Source organism: Ciconia boyciana, chromosome 6, assembly GCF_034638445.1.
Source record: "Ciconia boyciana chromosome 6, ASM3463844v1, whole genome shotgun sequence".
Taxonomy (NCBI): domain Eukaryota; kingdom Metazoa; phylum Chordata; class Aves; order Ciconiiformes; family Ciconiidae; genus Ciconia; species Ciconia boyciana.
The window spans coordinates 25,412,824-25,434,071 of NC_132939.1; the positions used below are offsets into that span (position 1 = coordinate 25,412,824).

A 21,248-nucleotide genomic window follows, 5' to 3' on the forward strand; every position below is an offset into this window, starting at 1 on the left:
TACTGTTTAACAGGCTCTGGGAAGTCCAGCGTCCCCAAGAAGCAGAACAGTTTGCAGCTTGCTTGCAAACTGAGAAAGGTCGAATAGACCAAAGTTTGAATTTGGAAGCTTTTAGATCTCACTCAGGACTGGGGAAAGAGGCTGCCATTGCCGGGTTGGTATTTACCATTAACTGGAATAGGAAAGGAAAAGTTTAGATTTTTATTTGTAACTGAAAAGCATTACAAGGAAAAAGGAGTGATGAGTCAACCAGCTCTTCAGTGAACTGGCATTACCTGTGGATAGCTGCAGGTAGTTTGGTTTGATTGGGGCAGAAGGCTGTTTCCTCGAGCTGTAGTGGCAAACGTTTCAGCATGCACTAGATAGAATTTTTTTTAATGAAAGCGTTCGCTGCGCTGCTTGTTGGCATTTAAAGTCAGCCTTGAGCTCCAGACAGCGGCTCTGCCGTTACCGGTGGCTGCTTGAAGTGCAAAAAGGCTCAGTTAACCGGACTCGGCTTCCCCGACTGGGTTCGGTGTGCGTGGAGCAGTCGGTACGCGGTGCTGCAACACGGAGCCCCCTCCCGTGCCTCGGCTCCTGGCGCGGGTGGTGCCGCCACCATCCGGCCCCCTTCGCCTTGTGGCTGCCCCGGCTGCTGCCGTGGGGTGGGGCGGACGCGCAGCTCCGGCCGTTAGGCTCCCGGCGCCGCCTGAGGTAGCGACCCGGGGCCACCCGGTTTGCTGGCGAGGAAACCGGGGCCGCCCCAGGGCCTGCCCCTGCCCCTCCGGAGAGGCGGCTCCCCCCACAGCCGGAGGCACCGCCTGGCCGGCCCTCCCCCTCCCAAAATGGCGGCGAGGGCGGTTCCGGTTCCGGGTGGAGCGGGCAGGCCGGGATTGGGGAAGATGGCGGCGGCAGGAGTGTCCGGGCGGGGCGGGCTGGGTCGAGCGTGGGTCTTCTCCGGCTGGGCCCTGGGCCTGTGCTCGCTGCTGGCCTCAGGGACGCGGCCCGCCGCTGCCACCACCCACTGGGTGGTCACCGAGGATGGGAAGATCCAGCAGCAGGTGAGGGGCGCGGGGAGGTGCCCACCGCCGCCTGCCCCGGCGGTCACGGCCCGCTGCGGCGGCAGGGAGAGCCCCTGCCCGCGTCGCCGTTCACCTGCAGCCCCGGCCTGCCCCGAGCTGTGCGGCGGGAGGACGGGGCCTGTTGGCCCGGTGCGAAGCCCCCCCGGTCTGAGAGCCGCTGCAGCCAGCCGGGCGGCGGTGGCGGGCGCTCCCGGCGGCCCCGGCACCAGGGTCTCCCGTGCGAGCTGGCGTGGCTCGCGAAACGTGGCTCGAAGTCGCCGGAGCCCCGGGGTGAGGCGGCGGGGAGGAACGGTCGGTGGGTCTGAGCGAGCCGAGGGTATATTTTAACTGGAACCGTGGTTCGAGCGGCGGTGGTTCGTGCTTACCTGCAGCCTCCCTGAAAGCCTCCCGCTCTCTAGGCCGTGCTGCTGAGTAAGCACGAAGCTGGGGTCCTGCTTGGGTCGCGAAGGCAGCAGGACCTCGACCCTCGCCCGCAACGCGCGCTGCGACCGTCCCGTGGAGTTGGGAGCCCTCCCAGCGCCGGCGGTGGCTGCGCTGCCCTCGCCGCGCAGCTGGTGCCGTCCCCGGAGCGCCCCGCGGGCTCCCTCGCCGTGGCTGGCGCAGCCCGGGTTGCGAATGAGTTTGCGATTTTTCACATCCCCGCCGCCCCCGCCCCGGCTGCTTCTCGTTGCTTCTGGAAGTAAGAAGGAGAAGCGGTGCGGTGTCTGCTTGGTGCAGAAGCACATGCGTACCCCGTTCTGCGGCGATTTTGTGGGTTTAGTCAAAGCGTCTTATTTTGATACCGGACTGTGCGTCACGTTCGCGAAGTGGCTTTTTCTTACTTGCTTTGCTCCTTTGTTGCGAGGGGAACAACAGCGGAAATCCACTTTCATGTCAGATCTGCTTTGCTCTTAAGCAGAACTGCTAGATCGGTTTCCCTCTGGAGTGGAAGAGTTAATCGCTGTAGCAAGCAGCGTGGCCTCCCCCCCATAAAAAAGACTATCTGTTAACATCACCTTCCTTTTGTGAGAATTTGTGGTGGAGTCTCCCGTCAGAAAGCTGAGGTTCCTCAGACGGGTGGAACTGGCTTTCTCTGCAGGAAGCCCCTGCTGTCTTTATGGCTCTCAGGCACTTCGGCTGTCTGCGTGGATGCAGGCACTCTCTCACCCTAGTTAATCATACATTAATGAATGACAACACTTCCAGTGCTATCCTCGCCTCCTTTTCCCACTTTATGTAGTGGGGAGGTGGTGAGAGCATATGATAATGGTCTGAAAGCATCTGTGTGTATATATTAATTGTCAAATTTGGGTGAAGTGTTGATTTTGATTATTGCATGAAAAGCAGCTGTGACTTGAAAAAATCTAATTAGCTAAAATGACTGGAAAATCTGATTAGCTAAATTCAGCACTGATTTTAAGAAATGTTTTTTATTATGTCAGTTAACTGATGGTATAGGTAGAAGCTTTCACTGTACCACTGCTATGCAGTAAGCTATTCTGTTATGGTTACCAAAGCTTTCTAAGCAGGCGCATTGCCATGTTCCACATATAAAGTACTCAAAGTCTATAGCAGAGGTAATAAAATAGTATCTGTGGAATAACTTCTTTTACCTGCACAGTCAAAATTAATCCATTCATTTCCAGTAAGGAAACCCAAATTAGAAATATGGTATTACTTGGAATATGAGGAGCCAGATTCGTCAGTAGCTGGGATGTAGTGCTGCTAATTGCCCAGTGAGTTTTTTGTAGTAAGGTGTATTTCAGCATCTGTTATTGTCATCTCCCTGGCTCTTGTGAAAATGATACTTAAATTTGTCGTTATTGCCATTGCCATCCCTGCAGAGCACCTCTGAATTTCATTTTTTCCACTTATTTGTATTTTGGGGAATGACAAGAGTGGGCATTTTCTAAAGTGAACTTGAATGTTATTTTAAATGCTGAAATGTTATTGTGGTTCAATAGTTAGCAGCAAAACCAGCAGATAATCTCCATTGTCCAGCAATAGGAAGGAATTATTATTGTCCTACTCTACACTGCACTGGTGTGGCCCCACTTTGAGTACTGTGTGCAGTTTTGGGCACCTCAATGTAAGAAGGACATCAGACTATTAGAGTGTGTCCAGAGGAGGGTGGCCAAGATGGTGACAGGTCTCGAGGGTAAGACTTGTGAGGAGCGGCTAAGCTCACTTGGTTTGTTCAGCCTGGAGAAGAGAAGGCTGAGGGGTGACCTCATCACAGCCTACAGCTTCCTCAAGGGGAGCAGTGGAGGGGGAAGTGCTGATCTCCTCTCTCTGGTGACCAGCGATAGGACACGAGGAAATGGAATGAGTCTGCATCACGGGAAGTTCAGATTGGACATTAGGAAAAGGTTCTTCACTGAGAGGGTAGTCGGTCGCTGGAACAGGCTCCCCAGGGAAGTGGCCAGGGCACCAAGCCTGTCAGAGTTCAAGGAGTGTCTGGATGATGGTCTTAGTCATATGGTTTAGTGTCAGGTAGTCCTGTGAGGAGCAGGGAGTTGGACTTGATGATCCTCATGGGTCCCTTCCAACTTGAGATATTCTGTGATTCATTGGCAATGGGATGCTTCATAATTGATTTATCAATTCACTGGTAGAACCCCAAAATTCCAAAATATTTGAGCTATCCTTCTCCTAATATGAAGACCTAAGTAGTTTTTAACAGGACGTAAGCCTAAAATTTCCCTGCAGAGCATCTCTTTGCTTTAATTTTTCAGAATATTCTTTTTTAAGTTGGTATTTATCATGAGAACTTGTATTTTTACCAGTACACTTAGCCATTCAATCCTTTTCTCCAGCTATTTCTACTTCGTGCATTTTCAGTATGGCTTTTGTCCACATTCGGCTCAAACTCTTTGGATGTGCAGCTTCTTGTGTTTCTCTGCAGCATCTGGCGTTTCAGCTTCTCAGTGTATGTAGGGCATTGCCTGTCATCAGCTTCTCTACTAGTTCTAATTAATCTACTCTTGTTTTGTAGAAAAATATTGTGGCATCACGTTTTTCCATAGTACTCTAGACTCCTTTGAATGTCCAAGTATCGATCCAGTGTGCTAGTTCTTGCTGCTTGCACAGCTGCCCAAGTTTGAATTTTGAAGCACCTTACCTACTAGAAGACAGCAGTGTAAGTCAAGACTTGTGTTTGGAATAAGCTTCAGCTGCTGCTGTTTCGGACACGATAACCTACGTAGGGTCACAGAATAACGCTGCCTGCCCTACAGCTCAAAGCAGGGCCAACTAGATCTGGTTGCTGAGGGCCCTGCCTGGCTAAATTTTGCATCCAGGGGTGAGGATTTGATGACCTTGCTGGGCACCTGGTCCAGTGGTCGACTGCCTTCAGTGTGAAATTTTTTTCATCTTTTCTAATCAGAATTTCCCATGTAGCAACAGATGTACATGTCTTTCACTGTCACATCTCAAGAACAGTTTGGCTCCATCTTCTCTGTACCCTGCCTTTAGGAAGCTGAAAACAGCAGCAATATCCCCCTGCAGCTGAGCCAGCCTGGTTCTCTCAGCTGCTCTGTGTGTTATGTGCTCCAGGCCCCTCACCACCTCGAATAGGCTTTGCTGGCCTTGAAACCAGGGACAGAGAGCTGAAGCAGGTGCACTCTCACAAATGCCTGGTGGAGGGAGATGATCATTCCCCTTGCCCTGCTGGCTCCGGCCTTGCTGCTGCAGCCCAGGATGCAGTTGACTGCCTCAGCTGCAAGGGCACGCTGCTGGCTTGTCTCCAACTTCTTCCCCACCGGGGCCCAACCATCCTTTTCTGCAAAGCTGTTTTCTGGTCAGCCCCAGCCTTTCCTGCTGCACAGGGCTATTGCATCCCAGGCGCTGGGTTTGCTCTTGCCATTGTTGACTTCACGAGGTCCCTGTCAGCCCATTTCTCCAGCTGTCTCTCTAGCCTGCCCTCCACTGTGGCCACCCCCACCCCGCGTTTGCATTGGACACTAAGCTTGCTGAGGTTCTTTTTTCCCCTGTTGTTAGTAAAGACATTAAACAGTGTTGGCCCTAGTATTGATCCCCAAGGGATGCTGCTGGTGACCAGCCACTGTTGGACTTTGCACTGCTGATCGCAACCCTTCCAGCACAGCAGTCTCTGACTGGAAGTGGCTAATACTGTCTGGTGGCTAAGAGTGGTGGTATTAATTAGCATTTATATTATTTAATTTTAGAAATATTAGCATTCTCAGTCTGAAACACATTTTTAAAGATTGTCACCTTTTTACAGAGGGACAGGCTTAATCTTCACTTGGACTACCTCAGTTTATCTGAATGAAGCCCATATAATTGATTAAGATGTGGGCAAAACTTAAGTGGTAGTAAGACCCAGACATTTACCCTGCTAAATGAGCCACTAGCTGTGGATGTCTGGATAAGCACCAGTGACAAGTGACTTCCCTGCAGCTTTTAGTTTGCTACTGTGAACATTGTCTTCCTTGTTACCAAAGTGCACTATGGATGAGGAGCTGAAAGCAGAAGTTACAGATCCTGGCCCATATACAAAATATAATAGCCAGAATCTGTTTGAGGGAAGAAGGGTGAGAATATTTTGTATTATTGCCCTAAAATCTCCACTAGCTGTTTCTCCTTATAGTGCAGCAAGGGTGTAAGCCTTTAACATCAGACTCCATTCAAGTGAGATTGATTTTTCTGTCACGTAATACAGCTAGCAGTACCCTGACTGAGACTTCAACTGGAGTTCTTAGTAGTATAACAAGCTGGCAGGGGTGGCAAAATTAAGGCAAACCAAACAATTTTCCGTGTATCAGCAAGGTGTCATCTAGTAAATGGGAGTGCTTGCTAAGTAGGCCCTGCTGTTCCAGTTTCTAGTGAGCATTTCTGAATGATGAAACAAATTAATTCCCAGCAGTGCATGTAGCATTTCGTTGTCTCAGTAAGCCATCAAGAGAAAAGCCATCAAGCTGTATCTGTTGCTCTAGTAGCCTGTTTTCAGGTCAAATACATCATTGTGTGGATCAGTTCATATTCTTCTTTTGGTCTGAGTCCAGCTTCGAATGTGTGTTCCTTCAAAGCCAGGGACTGAGTAATTGTCTCTCTAATGAGATTATATCTGCTCAGTGCACGTGTTTATAAGCCTTCTCATTTCACAACTCGCAGTATAAAGTTCAGGCTAATATGTAACTGATTTTAGACAGTGCTTGTCTGCCAGTAGGGAAACTAGCCACTCTACAGAAAAACTAGTGTACTTCAAGAGAAGAGAGAAACTTGGCGTAAAGAGAGGACAAACAAATGACAGATTAAATGCAATGCAGGAAGCAGTTTCAGTAGTCATTTATAGCTTTACTGGTGGGGACCAGCTGCTATCATCTCTGAGACCTGACATATCAGAGCTGAGGTAGGGTCTTTCTAAAGATCCCTTGATGGAGGCGATTAAAGCCAAACAAGCTGGCGGGGACTCAAAGGACTGCCTTTATATGGACTACTATAAACACTGAAAAAGTTAGTTCTGAGTAACTAAACTAAAAGAAGCAAAGAAACCTCCCAGGCAGATGGTCTAAAGCAGGACTAGGAAAGTGTTGCCAGGAGCAGAGAGCCTCTGGCAAGGAATCTGAGTTGGCAAAAAGTTGTTTTGTTTTTAATGCACCATCGTGTGTTTTGAAGTTTGTTAGAGAAGATCTGGAGAAGAGAGTGAACGAGCAATGCTGGTTAGCCTGTTAGGGCGTAAGAAGACTAGCTGCTCAATAAACGTGACGTCTGAATTTCATGCAGTGCAGTAGTGCGCTTAATTCTGGCTTAGTACAAGTAAAGAGGGGACACATTACCTAACAGTTGTTCGTTTGGTTGTGGATTTGAATGTGAGTGTGCCTCAAGTTGCAGCAAGGTAAGATGATTCATGGAGGGCTTTTAGAGTTGGTTAATGCATTACTGATGTCTGTCATCTGACTGCATGCGTATGCTAACAGGTTGAGATAAGAACAGTGGTCCATACGCTCAAGACTAGAGGAAAAGCAGCCATCCAAAACCAAGGAAAGCTGAAAATCTAGTGCAGCCAAATAAAAAGCTATCTGCTGCTTACAAAAGCATCTTCTGCAATATATTAAGCTGTCACTCAGTCCTATCTTGAAAATGACAGGTGGATGTTTGCTTTGCTCTTTCTCTAAAGGTTAGTTTGCTTGGCCGTATGACCTCTTTCTTGACTGAATTTCTTATCCTTCCAAGTCTGTTGTGTGCTAAACAAACAAAATAATAAATTGTTCATTCTTGTTGAAGTGTGCAACAGACCATGCCTTCCCCAAAACAGTGGCCAGTGCCTCTTTATGAGTGTGTGCAAAGAGACCTAGGCTGGAGGTTGGTGTAAGTCTACTGCAGTTCATTAGATGTCATCCAACCCCAGGGTGACAAGCTGAAGCATGATGGTTTTGAAGCATAGGTCAGCTTATCTTCAGGAAAAGGGAAACTTTTTAAAGTTTAATCTGTTTTAAAACTTTTCTCTTGATCACCAAAAGACTGGGATTTAGGCCTTCCTCTAGTGTGAAAAATAATAATTTTTAAAAAACCCTTCACTTTAAATGTTCTGCCTTTTCATAAGTATATTTGAAAAGTTTGAACCTGAACATTTTATGTAGTGAATGGCTGAGATGCTTAACGTCCTTGTCCCCAGTGGGATGCTGCTGGCCTAGAACTGTACTTCACCAGTGCTGCCTGCTCACCGGGGAGCGCAGCCTCCATCTTTCTGTAGCAATGTGAAGGTCATGGCTAGATCCAAATTTGATAAAAACAGGCCTTGTGGTAGCCTGTATGTGGAGTACAGTCAGAAATGCAAATTTTTTGTTCTTTGGGGAAGTGGTGGAGGAAAAGTAGCTTTCACCGTTCTCAACTCCGCAGTGAAAGATTTGCATCTGACGTGCAGGAGCTAAGAGGCAGATCCGAAGAGCTGCTGAAATACAGCTGTCAGTGCCCATGCCCCTCGCACCTGCCACCGTCTAGCAGGTAACCTTATGCCAGGTTTTGACTGCTGACAGCAAAGCCTCAATGCAAAAATGTCTGGATTTAGCCCAGCATAGGAATATACACCGAGATAGTTCAGTTTGTAAGTCCAGAAAGCCCCAGCGGTGGCTCTCACCATGTGTAGGCACTTTGTCCTGCCTGCTCATCCACTTTGTCCTCTGGGCACAGAGTGGCTGCCAGGTCCCATTTCTCTTAGCATCCTTACACTTCGATTTCCTGGCCTCTCTTCCTGTTTTCCGTCACTTCTAAAATAAGGGTAGGACAAACTGACAAGATTATACAAATCAACTGTTCAAAACTGATTATTCTCTCGTGAAAGCTGTGCTTGGTGCCTGGCATGCCTTCCCCATATTGTGAGCTTCACAGCAAAAGGATAGCCTGGAAGTGGCCCAAGCACATGTTTGCATGAAGGCCCCATCAAAGCCCAAAAGAGCAAAGTCAGCAGGACTGTGAAATCCACTGTTATTCCATGTAGCTGAACTCTCTTACATTTAAAGCTGAATCCCTAACTGTTACTAACTGGTTAGGAAATGAGAACCATGGTATAAAATGCCTGCCTTAAAAATACATCACTGGATAAAGTCATTTCCCTTAAAGTTTAACCAGAAAAAACTAATGGGTTGTCTGCTGTTCGTTTGCTGAAGAAATTACATGTCATGGTTTAACCCCAGTCGGCAACTAAGCACCACACAGCTGCTCGCTCGCCCTCCCCCTGTGGTGGGATGGGGGAGGGAATCTGAAGAGCAAAAGTAAGAAAACTTGTCAGTTGAGATAAGAACAGTTTAATAATTGAAATAAAATAATAATAAATTGTAATGAAAAGGAAAACAAGAGAGACAGAGGAACAAAACCCAAGAAAAAAAAACAAATTATGCAACCGCTCACCACCTGCCAACTGACGCCCAGCCAGTCCCCCAGCAGCGATCACTGCCCCTCAGCCAACTCCCCCAGTTTACATACGGGGCATGATGTCCTATGGTATGGAATAGCCCTTTGGCCAGTTTGGCTGTGCCCCCTCCCAGCTTCTTGTGCACCTGGCAGAGCATGGGAAGCCAAAGAGTCCTTGACTAGTGTAAACATTACTTAGCTGCAACTGAAACACGAGTGTGTTATCAACATTATTCTCATATTAAATCCAAAACGCAGCACTACATCAGCTACTAGGAAGAAAACTAACTCTGTCCCAGCCGAAACCAGGACATTACTGCTCAGGGTTAACCTTTTTTAGGTATCTTGTAAGTCTAATTAGTATTTTTCTTTTTCTGTACTTTCAACACTAGAACACTTAATATTTTTAGGATTTGGCAGTAAGCAGGCACCAGCAGGAACCAGTCTGCCTTTATGAAAACAAGTACTTGTTCATTACAGATATATATAAGTGATCTCTCCATCTCTTGTTTTGATTCAACTGAGTGTATGGCTGGCATCTGTTTCGCTCCTGTAGAATATAAACCTTAGCTAGAATATACACACTGGAAATTTGTTTTGTACCCTTAAGTATGACCAACAACACATTGCAGACAAGTGATGTTAGAAATAAAGTCTTGTTTCCCTTTGTATTTAAATCTGTTATCTATGATATTCATAGCTGGTGTGCTCTCTGGAAGTGATCTCATTTGAGCAGACCTATTCAATAATACTGCAACTTTGTTAGTTCTTACGTTTGAAGTGCTACAAGTGTTTAAAATTTCTGTTTTCCCTGTAGTGCAGCTACTCTTAATAATATCCAAACACCTGATGATGTTTCTTAACGGATTCTGCAGCTGTAAGCTTTTAAAGGGCTCAATACTTACTATAAAAACTCAATTCAACATCATTTTTCTGTGTGAATTTTTCAGTGTCATCCCTTGGAACAAGTATCTTCTGACACTCCCTGCTTATCATTTGGATAAGCCAAAGCATATATTTTCCAGTTTTGTAGCTTGTCTTGCACTGAAACCTATACAGAATTTTTTGCAGCTTTTTCAGAAATGCTGCGGTAGCATTGTGTTGGAATGTAGCGTATCTCAAGACAGAAAGAATATACCAAAAGGCAAACATCAGTTTTTAGATCCTTCGCTCCCACTTGGGACTGCAAGGAGTTCCAGCCTGTTTGTGTGGGAATTGCCTTCATTTTGCAAGTACAGTGACAAAAGATCCACTATCTATAAAACAAGCCTATAAAACAAGTACGAGGAGCCCATTTTGCTGTACGCCATCATTTGATGTAGTATCTTTTCCAGCTTCTTTCTGTCATAATCTGCCTCCTGCATGTAGTAGAACGCTTTTAGGATGTGCAGAGGCACTAACAGCTGTTCAGATTTTGGTGTTCCTGTGCCTCAGTTAATAGTGGGATTTCCACAGTACTTTAAAAAAAGCCTTACCTAAAAATAGTTAACTGAGACATTCATTGATCCTCATTTTTAAAATGTACTTCCTGGTGCAGTGTAACTGGATCATGGGGAAAAATATACCGGAAGGTTTGGCAAAACTTACAAGTCTAATTATTCAGAGACTTTGATATATGCAGGTAACACAGGAGACACTCTAAAACTTCAGGGTTTGATTTAAATCCAATGTCTTTTTTTTTTGTTACACAAATTCTGTGTGTTTCTTGCTGAATCAGGTTCTTGGTGTACTTTGTGACAGTGAATAAATTTGAACTGTGCTTTATAAAGAAACTTTCACCTTTGGGCAAAGTTGAACAGAGAACACATTCTAAAAGTGGTTTACTGGCAGGCTTTCTGCAGTGTAGCTATAGTAGCCATCAGAGGTTCAAGGAAAGCTTTTCAGCACTATTTGTTTCCTGTTTACTGTGTTTGAATTTAAGTCAGATTCTTGCATTTCAGGTACTTCATCTTGAATGTCACAGTTTCAGCACTTTGGAGTAAATGAAGAGTAAATGGAGTAAAAGAGTAAATGAATGTGGTGCTTTGCCATCAGCCTAACACTTTGAGTTAAAAATGAGTAAGTTGGAACAAGCATCTGTTCTGGTGCAGGAGTCTCCACCACTCTTCTCACCACGAGGCTGTAAGTGCTCTGCAGGTTGATGTCTGTTCCATTTCATCCCAGCAGAGTCTTGTGGGGAGTTGCTTACATTTTGCAAAAGATGAGCTAAATCGCAATATCCGTCTGTTTTTCACTTGTCTGAGTCCCCTAATCAGATGATGAGTCACAACAGACTTTGCATGAAGGTGTAAAGGATCTGTGGTATTAGCAGACCACTGTCCTATATCGCATAAAAGCGAAGCTACCATTCTAATGCAATTTGAACTTACGGTGACATCCTCAGCTCCTGCCTTAAACATGACAGGAAGCATCAAATGTGAAGTGGTTTTTAACACTGGGGGCATGTCTGTGTACCTGCAACTTTCTGTGTGGCAGGGAAGAAAGTGTAACACACTAAAGTGAGACCAAGTCCTGCCTAGCAGTGGATTCAATCCTAAGGTAAAAAGAAGCATCTGAGAACACCTGGGTATTTGATTGCAGCTGTTACAGTGTTGAAATAAAATATGACAGCTTTTGAAATAACACCTGCCCTCTAATAAGCTTTTAACTGTTGAAGTCAAGCCTATGCTAGTTTCCAGAGCAAAGTTTTGTTCTGTTTTCCTTACTAGTTAATTGTTTAAAAACTGACATTAAATGCAAATGCTGTACCACACACATCTTCATCAGTGCTTGGAACAAAGACAAACTTTTCTTCATTCCAGCGGTCCCAGGACTGTATCGTCAGCAAGTCCGGTGAAGCTTAGTAAGACAGACGCCCTTTATTTCACAGCAGGAGGCTTTCAGTACACAATTATTTGCAAATACCTGAGCGGTTGTAGAAGAGGGGAGCTATGGTTATGATCTAGTAAATACGTACCGTTTGTACCGTAAGATCATATGCAATTGTGGCTATAATGTGCTCTTTCCTCAAACTGATCCAGTACCATTCACGTTGCTTACTGTTTTCTATCCAAAGAAATGTTTTCTCTGATGGATGCCATGAAGATGTAGTTCAGCTGTGCAAAGGCAACAGACATAAAAGAAAAACAAGTTGATATTTTATGCAGAACTTCTCTGGTGGAACCAGCCTCTTCTTGTTTTGTTTTAGATACTTTCTTGAAACTGGAGGCATTTCCACAACCAGATCGGTCTCTGGGTGACTATTAAATAGAGGCAGTGAGTGTCTGTAAGAGCACAAGCATGATGTGAGACTGAATAAAACCAGTGTCTTCTAAAATCTACCTAGAGTCTTTAGAGTATTTTTCTTGTGGGAAGAAAAGCGTGTAATCCAGAACAGTCTCCAGGTATCCATCAAATACATTTTATTTGGACCGTTGTATTTCTGACTAAAGAATTATTTGACAGGTGAGTGAAGCTCTGAGGGCTTTTCCAAATCTTCGGGGGTGTTGTCATCTCTGAATTTTTCTAAGCAGCAGCCCACATGAAATTTCTGGCATGTCTTATGTTTTTATTCAGGGTATAATTTTCTGGGTTTTGGGATGTGGCTGCACTGGAAAGCAAGAAGATGCTAGGTGGCACTCGAGCACGAGCAGCACCGTCAGCAAGGACGGGGCAAAGCGTGAGCATCCAGGTGGCGAGCCCTGCAGGGCTCTGAGTGTGCATTCTCTATTTCAGCATGTGCTGCTGCCCACTTATCTTTACCACTGCTGCTACTGTTACCCCTGCTGTGGAGGTTATGCAGATATTTTATCTTTCTTTGTGTCGCGGTTTAGCCCCAGCCGGCAGCTAAGCACCACGCAGCCGCTCGCTCACTCCCCCCGGTGGGATGGGGGAGAGAATCAGAAGAGCAAAAGTAAGAAAACTCGTGGGTTGAGATAAGAACAGTTTAATAATTGGAACAAAATAATAGTAATAATAATAATTAATTGTAATGAGAAGGAAAACAAGAGAGAGAGAGGAACAAAACCCGGGGGGCAGGGAATGATACAACCGCTCACCACCCGCCAACCAACGCCTAGCCTGTCCCCGAGCAGCGGCCGCTACCCCCTGGCCAACTCGCCCCAGTTTATATACTGGGCATGACATCATGTGGTATGGAATAGACCTTTGGCCAGTTTGGATCAACTATCCTGGCTGTGCCCCCTCCCATTTCTTGTGCACCTGGCAGAGCATGGGAAGCTGAAAAGTCCTTGACCAGTTTAAACACTGCTTAGCAACAGCCAAAACATCAGCGTGTTATCAATATTATTCTCATACTAAAATTCAAAACACAGCACTATATCAGCTAGGAAGAAACTTAACTCTAGGAAGAAACTTAAAACTAGGAAGAAAATTAACTCTATCCCAGCCGAAACCAGGACACTTCGCTACCTACTTGCTGTGCTAAATTCTTCATGAGATGGCATTACTGCCCTCAACGGCAAATGCAGTATTTGTGCTCTTCATAGCTGAGTAGGTCAGCTTTGTCTTTTTCCAGCTGTAGAAACGGCTGGCACTGTAAAAGAAAACATGTTTGATCTGGGGAGGGATGTTGTAAAAAGGTGGATAATGAACTAGAAGTCTTGACAGTATTGCTGGCTGGATCTGAGAGGAACAGGTTGCAGTTTGAGAGCCACATGGCTGTGGCTACGGAGAGGGGGATGATGAAGTGCTCACCTGAGGCCAATTCAGACTAGCCTGCTGATCTGGCTGTGAAAACTAATTGTTTTATCTTTTAAGTTATTTTTCAGCTGAGTTGGCTGGCCTGTTTCTCAGTGGAACTATAAAATTACAGGTAGTAAGAAAAGGGAGAATTTCCCTACTTGGCAGCAGGGTGATTTTTTTTGATCAATCTAAGCAGAACAGGAAATTGCACTTTAAATTCTATTAAATTCTTAAGTTTGAGCACCATCATCCTCCAAACTGTTGCCTCTTGAAGGCCAAGTTGGCATTATTTTCCTCATTTGCAAGCATGATATCATAAGATCTCCGGTGGTTTTCAATTAAGAATCCATTTTCCTTTGTGTCATATAGCATGTTTTGTAGATCTGAATGCTTTTTATTTCCTCAGTTATCATTTTGTAATGCCTTCATACTGTAAATGTATAAACTGAAGAGTATAAGAACTGATACAGTATATTCAGCTCACTTACAAGCTGCCAAAAGTGCTCTGAACGCACTGGATATGCTGGCTGAAGTTTCCTCTGCGAACCTTGCATGATTGTCCAGTGTAGCTGCTTAATTTTTCCATTCATATTCTTTTTCTGATATTATTGCACCTAAAATGGATTTTTATTTTTAGGAGCTAATAATGGTCTTTACTCTGATAATTTCTTGCAGTGGAAGTCTTGAACTTTCAGAGTCAGAAATGATCAAATGTAAATAAATGTAAGGTTGGATTTACTACTAAGTTTTGGTTTTAGAGCTTTTTGTTTATGCACTGCATTGGTCTTAAAAAGATAATGACTGCTAAGGTTATTTAATAATATTGACTTTCTACTAGGTTGAAGGGTTTTGCTATTATTAGAAAGTGCTTGTTTGCTGGTGACAAACTGGGGTCAGATGTGGAAGTGAAAATCTGAAGGCTAAAGAAAAGTATCATGCATGCTGCTTAACTTGAGATGATTTCCTGGTGGATTGATATAACTTAATGAGTGAATTCAGCAACATTGCTGTTTGATTGTTGTTGTCACTTTGATTTTTGCTGCCAGGTAATAGTTGATAGGAATTTGGTACTTGTGTTGCTTTTCTGTCCACCTGTGCACGCTGGATTGGTAACATACCCCTCCAAATTCCCAAATGCTAAATTCAGGCCTAACTCTCATGACCCTGTTTTATCGAAAGTTAAAACCAGAAGCTATCCCTGAATATCATTCTGTTTCTAAGTGAATGATAAGCCAAAATCCTTCATCTTTCAGAATAAGGCTTTCTAAATGGTGATGCCTGCATAACTTCCTGCAAAAAATCACTCCCCAGATGCAGTTTGTCACTGAAAATGGAGCTGATAGTTGACTTTGCTCTCAGTGACTGTGTAGTATCATGCAAGCAGCCTTTGGGTGTCAGAGAAACAGTGCTATTTTGGAATGGGCGAGTAAGCACTTTAAACACAGTAAAACTTTCCCTTATTTTCTTTGCAAATTCATCTCTTATTCGCTTGCACATACCACAGTAGTTTCTGTAGCAAATGAGGCATGAACAAGTGCTACATTCAGTGCATAACTCTGGTTTTGTGTGCAACCAGTTCAGAGTGAGGTGGGGCCTATAGGAGGAAATATGAAATATGACTGTAAGTAAAATGCTGTAGACTTTAATGCTTCAACTAACAACATCATTAGGTTTTTTTGATATGGTATTTTCTGTGCTTCTCTGGATCATTGCAGATATTTGGTCACCCTTTATTGGCAACAGTTAAATCCATAATCTCCAAATTCATTGTGTAAAAAATTAACTGGTGTCAGTAGCACCTATTATTTTCTATTCATCTGGTGATGTAAGAGAATTAATTTGCTAAGGCAGAAAATGAGTTACATGTAAGTATCTGGACTCTGTAGGTAGCCACCCACCAAAATTGCTCCATACTAAAAGAAGCAGTTCAGCTTTTGATTTGGAAATCACCCTTAGGGCCTTAGGGTTTTTGTTTTTGTTTTTTTTTTTTTTTTGGGGGGGGGCAGATAAAAGGAACACATGTTTTCATCTTAGAGGATAGGATCCTCACTCAGTAGGGAGGCTTGCAAGGAATGTAGACTTCACAGTCAGTAGTCCAAAGGAAGTAGATTTGAGCTTCTTATCTGACTCACAGCCAAGAGAACATGGGCCAAGGTTTAATCTGTTGACAGGACACATTAAAATGACCAGGAAATTTGCTGCTGTTCTGCTGGAGCTGCAGTTCTCTGCAATAAGATAGAGTCCCAGTAATGTCTCCAAGTTGTTCGGAAAGTTGACAAAAAATGGAGAGCTGGAGCTCAGGAAGTTCTCCTGCACACGTATATATGGCAAACTTCTCCATTAAATTATAATGTCACCAAGTTTGGACAGATATCATGGGGGTGGACAGCCCATCTAGAGATATCAGTGCTAACACACAGGTAGTGCTTACCTCCTTATGCAGTAGCTAGTTCCATATCCTGAAAGCTTGAATGGAAACTGAGCAGATCCAGGAACATCTTGGTGTAGACCATCTACCATAACAGTCATTATGTTAAAAATGCAAGATCTTTCTGTCCTTGTCACCCTCCATCCTTTCATCCTGTCATCACATACTCCTGTCCATTTCCTTGCTTCTGTTCTCATACTCATTGAATCCTCCGTGAGCCAATTTAATTTACTAGTTCAGATAAAGCAACCGATAGGGGATTACGTCCTGTTCAACTACTGAGTTTGGGTTAGCTCACAAGAGAGCCTGGTGGGCACCAGAGCTGACATGTAGGACTAACTGGTATCACACTGACAGATTGGAGGAAACGGGGCTGGAAGCCTGGAGGTGAGCCTTTCAGTGTGGTGAGCCTTTGGATCAGCTTAGCTGCTCATACACCACCTTCTTGACTGTAGTGACTTTCCCCCACCCAGTCAGGCAGCAGAATTGATTTGGCATGGGGACAAGGCTGGGGTATTTCAGCTGTGGAGTGAAGTGCCATAGCTTACTGAGCCCAGTTAGGGAGTACTAAAGGTTTGGCAAGTAACCACTCTTGTCTGTGATTTACCTGTAGTGTTGCTCTTCATTGAGCTGTCAACTCCTGTGCATAGCTATGGAAGCTGTAGCACAGTCTTCTGTAACAGAGTTTTCAGTCTTCATTTGCTTACCTCTTGATTTTGTTAATTTACATCTTAATCCTGAAGGCAATAGATCTTAATGCTAGGCTGGTGTGTTAAAGCAGTTGCATGGAGGAGTTGACTTGAAGCTGAAGTACTTTATGCCTATTGAGGGACATGATGGAGGAATTTTAAAGCTATAAAAGAAAATAGGTTTTTGCAATTGCAATTTAAGGTATCTAGTATTTCAGCAGTACATACTTTTAGTAATTTTTGTTGTGAGAAATTTACTTGCCTCTTATGCTTAGAATTTGTGTGCCTGAATAAACTAAAATAGGTTTAAAATTAAAGCATGGTTTGAATTGGATTCTCAAATAACAATGTTATTTGGGTACAGATTTAAATTATGGACATATTATGAATGCTGAGTGGACAGAAGACCTCTGAACAGACAAACTGTCTTGAATGAACATAACTTCTTACCTTTTAAAATCGTGCTAATTAGGGAATGTCTTACATGATGGACTGTTGAAATGTCTTGCAGGTGGATTCACCAATGAACTTGAGGAACCCACATGATTTGGTAATACTAATGAGACAAGAAACAACAGTTAACTACCTCAAAGAACTGGAGGTAAAGCATAATGTTAAGTACTAACTAATTTCTGAAAATACAGAATTTTTTTCACAGGCTTTTTAGTGATAGATTTAGATAGGGAACAGAAGTCATTATTTGGCATAATTCTGCTTCAGTGAAAGAATGAAGAATTCTTCAGATCTCAAGAATTTTGCGCCTCAAGTTTACTCAACTGATTATCATTGTCCCTAGTTGTATCATTCCCTGTTGTTATCCATAAAACCCAACATTTTTAAGTAAAGTCACTTAGGTACTGGATTCTGTTGCTGACTGCTATTCCAGAAGAATACAGAGCAGGTCACCTCTGTTTTTCTTCAAGCCCATTTGTTGAAAAAGGGTCTGAGAACACCCTTCTGAAAAGGGCTTTAGTGGACTTCAAACTGATAACTTAAACTGAAGTTTAAATATAATATGGGCTGGGCAAGCTAACAGCTCACAGCCTTTCTTCTTGCTATGCACTCCTTTTTCTTGTGCCAGCTTTGGTTTTGTCAGATTAGCATAACTAGCTAACTGTGAAGTTAGATGAGCACCAGAGGTAGCTTTAGGTGAATGGGAGAAGTGGAAGGGAGCTAAAAAAGCAGGACTGCCCTTTATGTGGCTGTATTCAGCCAGTCTTTCTCATGGAGGTATACTCATTTTTGTGGTAATGGACATTTTAGCTATGGATGCAACAATAGTTGTAAGCTTTTCAGGACATGGGTTATGGGTTTGGAAATTACTAATGTACAATTTGTGGCATACAAATGACTTTCAGCAGAAGTTATCTATTGTAAGATCTTGCACAAGTTGCTACTACTGTGTATCTCTAGTATTGCATAGTAGTTTGTAATCAAATATGTATGGCTTTAATTAAAAATGGAAATTTTCTTCTCATTTCACATATACAAATCCTTATGATATTTAATGGGGTTTCAATTTGCAGATCTAGGTGAGAATTAAATACAGCTTATTGTGCTGGGACAGATTGTTAGTCCATTCACTGCTCATAGTAATCAATACCTATGAGCTTTATGGCATGAAAGGTAGGTCCTAAGGCACATCATAAGCTGATCTGTAGGAATTAGTCTCAATTCTTGCATTAGCCTGCCACCTCAGTTGTACTTAGCATGCTGAATGGTTAAGAAGTTGATTTTGTTTGCAGTCTCTAATATTATTTCCATGAGGTCTTACAGTGGAGGAAAAGGGTCCAAATACGGAAAAGTTGACGTATTGTTAACAACTATTTCTTCTTTTTCTGAATGGCCTACTGTGGATTTGGAATGCTATTAGCCCTCTTTTTAGGTACAACGGGAGAAATAAGGGCCTGTTCAAGTCGTATTATCTCTAATGAAAGTATTTATATTCCATCTAAAGCAAAAAATTTCCTACAGATGTTATAAAATACAGGGAAATATTCCCAAAATTTGAGGAAAGTGTTTTAGATTTTCTTCGAATGGACTTCAAGGAAAAAGTTGGACGGTTCAGCTTCTAGCAACTGTGGAGTTTGCTTTCATCAGTATACATTCTTCTGTTTCCTTTTTTTTATTCCTACAGAAACAGTTAGTTGCTCAAAAGATTCATATAGAGGAAAATGAGGACAGAGACACAGGGCTGGAACAAAGGCATAATAAAGAGGATCCGGACTGCATTAAAGCAAAGGTGCCCTTGGGGGACCTAGATCTATACGATGGCACGTACATCACCTTAGAGAGCAAAGATATCCGGTAATATGATGTTTTGTATTTTAAGATTTTTACTGAATAAAAAATCAACAAAACCTCTAAATGCAAGTAAAAAGAAAACTACTATCACTGACTGTTCTTTAGATGACAGGTTTTTTATTTTGTGTTAGTGTGGGATAAAATAGAAACAACCTCTGCAACTAATTATGAAAGGGTACGACACAGAAATGCTGTCTCCCCCAAACTGTCCATGTTAGCCCTAGTCTGAAACTTCTCCATTCTATTCCCAGGCTCCCAGTCAGTTCTACCACCATAACTCTGTACTAATATGACCAGACATGTGAATTAAACTGAAGTGCATCCTGTAGAACGGGGTTGAATTTGCTTGAGTGTGCTTTGGGTGTTTTGAGCTAGATACGCTTCTTGTAGTGGGAACTGTCTTGACTTAAATTTGAATGAAATTCTCTTGCTTACCAAGCTGTTGAACCTCCAGGTCATATTTCATCCCTTGTGTTTAGCAAATGAAGGATGCGTGGACAGTCTCCTTGACATTCAGCTTCATTGGTAATTCATTTTCAGGGCTGACTGTTTTGGTTTTGTAGTTTTATTTTTTTAACGTAATCAGATGAGTACTTGAAGTGGGAAAAGATTAATTTTATCCTCAGATTCCTTCATTTGGGCTTCTCATTAATATTTGGGGTTTGTTTGTTTTAGTTGAAGAATCTTCTAATCTGCATGTGTTGCCGTTTGCCTGGCAGATAGATCATTAATCATAGTAGTGATACACTAGGTTGACGTTGATACATTTTGGAGGCTATTGAAATGTTGATATTTTCTCTAAAGCAGACAGAAATTATTTACTTTATCCTATAGTGATGATATCCTGATACAACTGAAACCTGGGAAGACATCAGAAATGGTCTAATGTGCTCAAACACAGGATTTTTGTAACGGTCAAATCAGAATATATTGTCTGTCAACTACAATGCTGTCTCTTATGAACTTTAGCAGTATTTTAATCTGGGGTCTGCTGTGTTATGTTGTTTTGTCCTCAGCCCTGAAGACTACATAGACACAAAGTCACCAGTGCCTCCAGACCTGCAGCAGCCAGACTGTACAAAAGTTCTAGATCTTCCATACAGTATTCATGCTTTTCAGCACTTACGGGTAAGCGAGCAAATGCAAGTACAGGTTTTTTCCCCATCAGTAAGAGGAATAGAAAACTCTTACTGGCAGTTTTCAGTCAAGGTTGAAATGTATTGTAATCTTTCAAGACTGTTTCAGACTTTTTTTGAACCACAGTTGTGCCCCGATTAAAGTACCTGCTTATAGGAGGACAGTTCCATCAGATACACAGATCCTGCTTCTCTTTTGGTTTTGTTTGCCTTTTTTTAGAGGGCATTTTTAGGAAAAAAGAGTACTTTTTCATAACACACATTTCATTAGTAAAATGGTAGCTTTCATTGGAAATGTTTCTAACTTGTGAATTTCTTCAGTTGAGAATTGGAGAGTGCTGAACAGGGTCATTAAACTGTATGAAGATTCAGGGTCAGAAAATTGTTTGCAGGCTTGTCGGTAGCTCCTAACACACTTGACTGTCTCTTTGGTATCTGAATGCCAAGCCCTAACCCGGAGGATGAGATAATTGTTCTTCACTAGTACAAAGTTCATCTGCTTTAGAAATGTTACAGTGGAAGTGTGGTGAAAAATTGTTTTTGTCAACAGTATTTTATGAGCAAATTTTCTAATGCAGATGCAGCTTTAGTGCTTATATCTTGATATTTATTCTATTACAAGTCTTTAAAATAACTTTTCTTCTACAAATAAGGATTTTCTTGCAGACAAAACAGGAACTGAATTTTTTTAGCTCTGTTCTTGAGTCTGGATGTACTTTTGAAAGGAGTACGTTTGTTGTTGGGGAAGGAAGAAAGATAAGAGATGTAAGGATACTTTCATAGTGTGCATGTAACCTGACAAACAAAGTGCTGACAAAGCACTGACAAACCTGACAAAGTTAACCTGACAAAGTTAAGTGCTTCAGTGGTCATTAGTGAAATCAATAGCTGCCAGATACACAGTGCTACCAGAAATGAATATTTCTCCTGTAGCGTTCACAAGCAGAGGCTGCTTTTGGCTGCTTCTAGCGTTTGTCTATCTATAATAATGTATATTATTCATCTGTCAAAGGTGACATTATCCTGTCAAGTCCCTAAGATCTTGATATGAAAGGATGACAGGAATGTAAAATAACCAAGCTATAAATTTTCCTGG

The 21,248-nt window shown here is 43.0% G+C and overlaps 1 protein-coding gene across 2 annotated transcripts in view; it reads left to right on the forward strand.

Annotated features, from left to right (window-relative positions):
* Positions 1 to 818: 818 nt before the first annotated feature.
* Positions 819 to 21,248, forward strand: part of TTC17 (tetratricopeptide repeat domain 17) — a 62,876-nt gene continuing 42,446 nt past the window's right edge. Inside the window, exons 1-4 of one of the 2 annotated variants that reach the window (XM_072863770.1) lie at positions 819 to 1,040; positions 17,224 to 17,313; positions 18,850 to 19,019; positions 20,033 to 20,144. In XM_072863770.1, coding sequence (XP_072719871.1) covers positions 825 to 1,040; positions 17,224 to 17,313; positions 18,850 to 19,019; positions 20,033 to 20,144 — 588 coding nt within the window. In that variant the 5' untranslated portion in view covers positions 819 to 824. The remainder of the gene's footprint in view (positions 1,041 to 17,223; positions 17,314 to 18,849; positions 19,020 to 20,032; positions 20,145 to 21,248) is intronic. The other variant, XM_072863769.1, reaches the window with a different exon arrangement.